The sequence below is a fragment of the Molossus molossus genome, unplaced genomic scaffold (genome assembly GCF_014108415.1).
Source record: "Molossus molossus isolate mMolMol1 unplaced genomic scaffold, mMolMol1.p scaffold_m16_p_1, whole genome shotgun sequence".
NCBI classification, from domain to species: Eukaryota; Metazoa; Chordata; class Mammalia; order Chiroptera; family Molossidae; genus Molossus; species Molossus molossus.
In genome coordinates this window covers 171,962,227-171,970,525 of record NW_023425344.1, presented here as the reverse complement: position 1 = coordinate 171,970,525, position 8,299 = coordinate 171,962,227, and the positions used below count along the sequence as shown (strand labels likewise).

The 8,299-nt window shown below is 32.8% G+C and overlaps 1 protein-coding gene across 1 annotated transcript; it reads right to left on the bottom strand.

Annotated features, from left to right (window-relative positions):
• Positions 1-204: 204 nt before the first annotated feature.
• LOC118643926 (olfactory receptor 4K2-like) lies at positions 205-4,063 on the bottom strand (the record flags this gene model as incomplete). Its single annotated transcript, XM_036282252.1, has 2 exons — positions 3,144-4,063; positions 205-226 (listed from the first exon to the last, which is right to left on the bottom strand). Coding segments are annotated over exons 1-2 (942 nt in total), but the record flags the coding sequence as incomplete, so codon positions are not given.
• Between the last annotated feature and the right edge of the window lie 4,236 nt (positions 4,064-8,299).

Genomic DNA, 8,299 nt, shown 5'->3' with positions numbered 1-8,299 from the left:
TTCCTGGACAATACTTTCACCGTGTCTTCAAATAAATAATTACTTTATATTGTCATATATCTGAACAAAGTCTTTCTACCTATAGTTAAAACATATTTATTAATGTGCTATATATAAAATGAATAATTATCATCATTCATTTCCCAGTTAATATTTAAAAAAAATTATTTTATTGATTCTTAGAGAAAGAGAAAGAGAGAGAAGTAGAGAAACATTGATTGGCTGCCTCTGGCATGCCTCCTACAGGGGATACAACCTGCACTCTGGGCATGTGCCCTCACTGGGAATGGAACTCGCAACCTTTTGGTGCATGGGACAATGCCCAACCAACTGAGCTACTCTGGCTAGGGCTCCCAGTTGACATTTTAAATACATCCAGTTATATACGAATTTAAAGCATTTCATTACTGTATTTTGAATAGGTAAAATGGAGTAAAAAATATGTGAATAATATTTTATTACTTTTTAAATATGTAACTTTATTTTAAAATGTTATCATGATTAAATAAGACATTGATTTATTAAACATTATGTATTTATTGTGTTTCCCCTTTCATGCACTCTTGGAATAGATTTCAACGTAAAATGAGTAAGAAACCTCACACACACAGGCCTACAGCAGACAACATTAACTGTAGAAAATGCAAAAAAGATTAATTGGCAGAAATCCAATATTCCAACATTAGTCAATATTGAGTAAATTGACACATCCTGTTACAGTTTTAAAACCACGTCCTTTAAGTTCAAGTAAGCAGATTTATTTCCATAAAATTTAACACAACAGCAACAATAACATAATATTATTAGTATTTATTAAACCCTTAATGAGAGCCAAGTACTGCTTGTTACGTTATGTGTTTTGGCTTAATTTTTACAAAATCTCTGGTAGTTAAATACTATGTGCGCATTTTATAGGTTATGAAACTGAGTCTTAGAAACATTAAAAATACTTGCTCAGGGATACACAATGAGAAAGTGGTGGGATGGAATTCAACCTGCAGCAGACTAATCCTATCTCATTGCTAAATATATGTCCCTCAACCACAGGAAAACAGATCTTGTACCTTAATGAGTCCCCAGCACCCATGAATAGCTTAAATAAAGAACATGCTCAATAAATAATTATAAAATTAAAAACTAAAATTTTAGAAGCAAGGTTTATATTTAAAACAAAGATGATAATTTTTGCTGAAAAATGAAAATGTGGCAAAAGTACATTTCTACCTTAATCTTTTTCATTCATCTGACTGACTTTGAAGCAAGAAGAAATAGTTTATGATTTGATTTAAAATGAACTAGTATTTCAAATTTAAAATGTGGTTTTATACATAACTCCAACATTACATTTTTTCATAAAATTCTACACATTATTTAACCTCAGATATTAACTATTTGGCTTGGAGGTTGTTTGAGCTAAAACACATAAAGATCTTAAAAGTTGAAGATAAATGTAAGAAACTATTAATGCTATTTCTGTCTTTGCAAGACAGGGGTTTGTGTTTTTCTCAAAGTACACACAAAGGGCCTGGATCCAGAATGACATGTTGTTTCCTGAACTCTTTTCATATTCTTCAGTCAATTCAAGGAGATACAGCCTATCAGTATTGTTATTCATAGAAATCTCAGCGTATCAGACAATTTAATATAGTTCCCCACCTCCATGCTAGCAATGAAAAACTGGAAAGTGTTCTATTTCTTTTTCTGCCATATGTCTTAACAAGTCACAGTCTTAAAGACATCCTAAAGTTAAAATATCAAATTTTGCATGCTAGTGGATTGGCCTAAAATACAATTATTCTTCAAAGGCATACTACTTAAAAATCCAGTGCATTTTATGTAGAAGTCAATGGGGATGGGAAGGGTAAAGGAGATGACATTTTTAGAATCCATTCTTTCTAGTATACATAAAATAGTCACAACAAACAATTAACCCATTTTTATTTTCCTTGCATTAGATATTAAAAAGGGATAATGAGGTAAAGTGAATCTCCCAGGATAGCACAACTAGAAAATGACAGAGCCAAGATTTAATTTTAGGGTTCATTAATATTTGGAGCAGTGATCTTTGCCCCTTACAGTCTTGACCTAACTCTGTAAATTCTCTGCATCTTAGATTCTTCAGCTGTCAGGGAAATGGATTAGCCAATTGATTTCTAAAGAGTGTCTTGTAATAAAAAGTATATTTAACATGATCAATAATAAACCAAGTTGTGAAGAATTCTGCTATATATTTGTTAAATTATTTTCATCTTTTTTTCCGCACAAGTTTTGTTATATTGAAAATGAGACCCAAACTCATACTAAGACTAATAATTCTTTTGAATATTTTATTTGAGATGAAAATCTTGTCATAAATTTAATGGTTAATAATTTCCCAAATGCTTTAACTTAGTATTAAATGAATTCATCATATCTATGATACTCAGACAGGTTTTGATGGTTTAAACTTTAAAAATTTCCCTTTGAATAATTATCTGCTATATCAATTATCAAGTGTGATCTGCATACCTATTAAGAAACCATATTGTTAAATTTCAAATCTTCCAAACTGCTCTCTTTTGTTCAAAGTTGGCTCAGAACTCAATTAGACCACTGAATATTGTTTGACAATATTCAAAAGAATTGCTTCACAACATAAATTTTTTTTATGAAAATATTCTACTGTTTTTTCATGAAAAAACAACAAACTGTTATGCCCAACACTCTAAAGTCCTACATGTGGATACCATCAGAGTACCACAAAGTTGTGCAGCTGAGTGATATGCTCTGAGATAGAAGACAAGTGAACAATATTTCATCTCAGGCTTCTCTACATAGTCTTAATCTAAGGAATGTTTATAGGGTTCAATTTTTAAACCTCTGAGTTTATGTACACCAATTTGATGATATGTGCATTTTTCTATGAAAATATCAGGTTTTGAAATGGATCCATAATCTTTAAAACACTGCACTGACTTTTAGGCAAGATATTTCATATTTCTCAACCCTGGCTTTTTATTTTCATGAATTTAGACTAAATGACTTGAAAGACAGCTACTAAGTTTAATTTTTTCTATTGCACTAAGAACAAAACTGATGATACAAAGTCTCAGAAGACCTCTGTTCATTGCACTGGATACCTTGGAGTACTTGTTCCAAGATACAAATATTGGCTACTTAGTTTCTTCATCACAGCAGTTTTCACTTCCTGATTTCTCAAAGTATAGATAAGAGGATTCAAAAGAGGGGTGAAGATGGTATAGAAAACAGAGAGAACTTTGTCCACCAGGAAGTTTGTGAAAGGCCACACGTAGATGAAGATGCAGGGCCCAAAGAACATTAACACAACAATGAAATGTGAAGTGCAGGTAGAAAAAGCCTTAGATGATCCTATGGAAGAATGATCCTTGATAGTAAAAAGAACAATGATGTATGAAGTGAGTAAAAGCAGAAAACTTATAAGAGCAATCACACCACTGGTTGAGATCATGAAGATTCCAAGGACATGTGTATCTATACAAGCCAGCTGGATGACCAAGGGAAGGTCACAGAAGAAACTGTCTACAACATTGGGGCCACAGAAGGGTAAATAGAGAGTAAAAGCTAACTGACTCATTGTATGCAGGAAGCCCACTGTCCAAGATGTTACCACAAGCCCAACACATACTCTTTGGCTGAGAATGGTTGAATAATGGAGAGGTTTGCATATGGCAATGTACCTGTCAAAAGACATGGAGATCAGCAGCACAATCTCAGTCCCAGTGAAGAGGTGCAATAAGAAGATCTGAGAAATGCAGCCCTCAAAGGAGATGGTCTTGCGTTGAGCAAAGAAGTCCATGATCATCTTTGGAGTGGCAAAGGAGGACAGGCACATGTCAATGAGAGACAGATTGCTGAGTAGGAAGTACATGGGGGAGTGAAGATGTGGGGTGGACAGGACTGTGAGCAAAATCAGGCAGTTACCTAACATGGTCATTAAATAGAAAATGGAAAATATCACATTGAAGAAAATCTGTAGCTCAGGAGAATCAGTAAGTCCAAGTAGAACAAATTCAGACACTCTAGAATGGTTGAACTCTTCCATTAATCTGCAGACTTTGCTCTATAATGACAAAATGGAACAGAATAATAGAGCTAGAAAATGTGGTACTTTTATAAGTAGATATGAAGGAGTTATGATATCAGTTAATAGTTTACTTACAGTGGTTCTCAGCCTTCCTAATGCCACGATCCTTTAATACAGTTCCTCATGTTATATGTGGGCATATCTGCATGTGGGCGGATCCCCCTGGAGATGAATAAAGGAGTGGTGTTTGGGTTCCTAAGACCACCAAAAATAATGTGTTTTCCGATGGTCTTAGGCAACCCCTGTGAAAGGGTCGTTTGACCCCCAAAGGGGTTGCAACCAATAGGTTGAGAACCACTTGCTAGAACACTATTACCTAAAATATAACTAATAAATATCTCAGTAACGAGTTTTTCTTTTTGGAATCATTTAACAATTGCTATGAAATATCACTTCAAATGGAAAACTTTTTGGTTTTGATGTGCATAAACACATGTTGAATTATATTCACACAATATGCACACAATCATATTCCTGTTCTGAATATTGACCCAGGAGTTATATGATACATATTTATAGAGGAAGATCACACTAAGTTAGTGTGCTTTCCATAATAAGTCAGGTAAATAAAAACTTAAATAAGGATTAAAATCTCAAAGTTTTCACTTAAACCAAAAAAAAAAGTAATTATGTTGACTCCACTATTATTTAGCACTGTATTTAACTAACAGTTTAATATGATGTCAGGAGACCCACTTAGTAGCCTATGAGGGTGATACATGATTTTCCATATACGTGAACTCCCAATTTTCTCAGCTACAGAAAAATCCAGCTTCATTCTAATTTCACTTGCATACTTTCAATGATTTTGTCAGTATTGATAAGTACTATTTTTAGCTATTAATATATGTGATAAATTTCTTAATTCCACAAATCTACTGATGACCAAATGGTTTACCTGTACCGTATGAGAGTTATTCTCAAACTTGTTACTTTATAATCTCATAGAAACATTTATAAAAGAAAGAAATCCCTCCTTCATTTCTCCTCATGCTATTCAAACACATTTTATTTTATTGACTAGAAAAAATAAGATTTTAAGATTGGGCCAGGAAATACACAAGCTGAGTGTTGGGTATCTCTCAGTACCAGAATATAAGATGCTCAAAATAAAACAAGAAAACAAAAACCCACATTGATGGTGGTAGGTCAAAGTGACACCAGAGCCAACTGAAAGAGAGAAAAAAAGATACTTAAAGTACTTATTTTTAAAAATTGACTTTTCAATTACAGAACATTTCAAGTTCTGCAAATATGCCCTATGACGTTTTCATCTAAGTGACCTCCTGTTTTCCCAATTGAAAAAAATGTATGGTTTCACCCTTATTTACACTCACATATTCCAATTATTCTGTCAATATTGATAAATACGTTAAAACATTTGTCAGAGAACAACGTTCCTGAAATCTTAAAACTGAAACTTAACTGTGGTAAAATGGTTAACAGGGTTAAAGTATTCTTGACTTGCTGTGCGACCTTGATCATTCCTCATTGTCTCTCTAAGAATTTGCTTCTTTGTCTGTGAGAATTAAATTAGATAGTCTGTATAAAGCAGTAAACATTTTTTCTAGGTAACAGTCAAGAACTTTCTAGGTTTCACAATGCAACTTTAAAACTACTGTTAAAAATAATCAGCTTGTTTTATTTTATTAATAGTAGTAATGATAATAATTGCACTAAAAATATTCAAACAGTTTAAATTCGGGGATTAGAAACAGATATGTGCTTCCCAAACCATTTTACCTTTTTGAAGTTTAATTACTTCTTTTCGTATGAAAATTATATGCGTACCTTCATATATTAAGTGCATTGAAAATTCTCAGCTTTACATATTTAAATATTAATTTTATTTTTCTTGACTTAAAAATGTAATTATTAATGAGAGCATGGAAACTATTACTATACTTAATTACAGATATGTAATGATATATGTATTCATTGTCAGTGAATAAACAGTTGTCAGACTTTTCTCTCCTTTCATTTCTAGAATGGCTTTTCTAATACCTTATGTCATCAAGTTATATGTATTTTTTCTTTATTATATTTCTATTGTTTTTGCTTTATACAATTATTAAATTATTTACTTTTTGCTGCCTGAGGAACACAAACTACCACTGCTTGTCAAAAATCCTTAATATTATTTCCAGCTGTTAACCTACCAGCTACTCATCAGGAATCAAAACCACCACATCCTTCAAGATTCACAAGTCTACTGAAATCACCACAGTCCTTAGTAAGCATCAGAAGTAAGGAAATGGATATATATTTTCTGTAGTCTTGGTATAAAGGCCACTTGAAGACAGCTACATTTAGGAGACCAGGGAGTAGACACTACAGTCTATTTGCAGTGGGAGTTATTAAAATGTTGAGCTACTTTTCCCAAAGTTGCAAGAACTATGAGGTGTGTCTTGCTCTTCAAGGTGAGGATGTACCTTCATGTTGAAACAGCGTTGATTACAGAAAGAGCACACCTGGCTCTGGCCTGGGAGGAGGAGAGCTCTAAGAAGTCAGTTAAGGAGCATTTCAGGAGCAAAAAAGTGTTCCTCTTTGAATATGGAAATATTGTCACTTCTTCCACCAGCATTCTATGTCTGGAAAATTACTCTTTTAGGCTAAGGCACTTTGGCACTAGTAAACTCTTGCTTACTGAAAGAATCATGTAAAGGAAGAATCACACATTAAACTTTCTTCCAGAACACTAAAAGTTAGTATAGGCTACTAGGTATGATAGCTGCTGCCAATAGATAACATATAAAGTAGATTTTTAAAAAGCAAATTCAGGTAATTCAATACACTGGTTAGTTACAAAAAAGCAAATAAAACCAATAGCTTCCTTATGAATCAATTACTTGTTAAACTGTATAATAAAAATACAGCTTACTGCCCGGCTGGTGTGTTTCAGTGGTTGATCAAGAGGTTGCCGATTCGATTCCCGGTCAGGGCACATGCCCACGTTGTGGGCCTGATCCCCAGTGAGGGGCATGCAGGAGGTGGCCAATCAATGTTCTCTGTGATCGATATTTCAATCTCTCCCTCTCCCTTTCTCTCTCTCTAAAAATCAATAAAGAAAAAAAAATACAGCCTATTCAGATGAACAATAGTATATACATATAAGAATAATATGAATAAAAAATGTGTTACATCTGTGTGACAACAAACTATGCTACTCTATGAAAGGAAAAAAAAAAGATGGGAATAAATGAAATATATACTGTGTTATTGGATGGAAAAACCCAATATCATTCAACACATAAATTCCAATAAACTCTATGCAAGTTTTTTGACTTAACAAAATAATTTTCAAAATATTTCTAGAAGCAAGTGAGATGAGAGTAGTCAAGAATTAAACATAATGTCTAATATACAAAAGTATTATAAAACTATGATATTTAAATAATATGTAAATAGCATGTGACATACTGGAACTTGAGAGTACCAAAACATATAGATGCAAGAATATATAAAATTTTTCAATAGTATAATGTTTACAGTATTATAACTGGAATTGGTAAAAGGGACTTTTCTGATAAAGTTAAGGTTGCTATCACTAACCTTAGACAAGGGAGATTATCCAGCATTATCCTGGTGGGCTCAATATAATCATGAGTCCTTAAAAGTAAAAGAGAGGTTTTGTAGATATCAATGAAATAATTGTAAAGTTTAAATGGGAAAGCAAAAGTCCTGGAATAGCCAATAAAATACTTAAAAAGAACAAAGTGGCAGGACTCACACTAACTATTTTAAGACATATTCTGAAGTTACTTTAATCAAAACAGCATAGTATTAATGAGGGAATAGATACATCGATTAATGGACCATAATACAGAGTCTAAAAATAGACCCATGTAAGTATAGTCAATGATCTTTGACAAAGGAGCAAAGGCAATTCAATGAAGATGCATAGACTTTGTAATAGATGGATCATAGATTTAAATGTAAAATGCAAAACTATAAAACTTCTAAAAAATGTTAGAGAAAATTAAGAAACTTAAGTGTGGCAGTGAGTTTTCAGATACACAAAAACACATGACATATGAAAGAAAAAAAATGATAAGTATGATTTTACTAAATTGAAAAACTACTGTTCTGTGAAAAAGCATTAACAGACTAAAAAGACAAGCCACAGAGTAGGAGTAAAAGTCTGCAAAAACACTTGCTCAATAAAGAACTTCAAGATATAGAAAGAAACCTGAA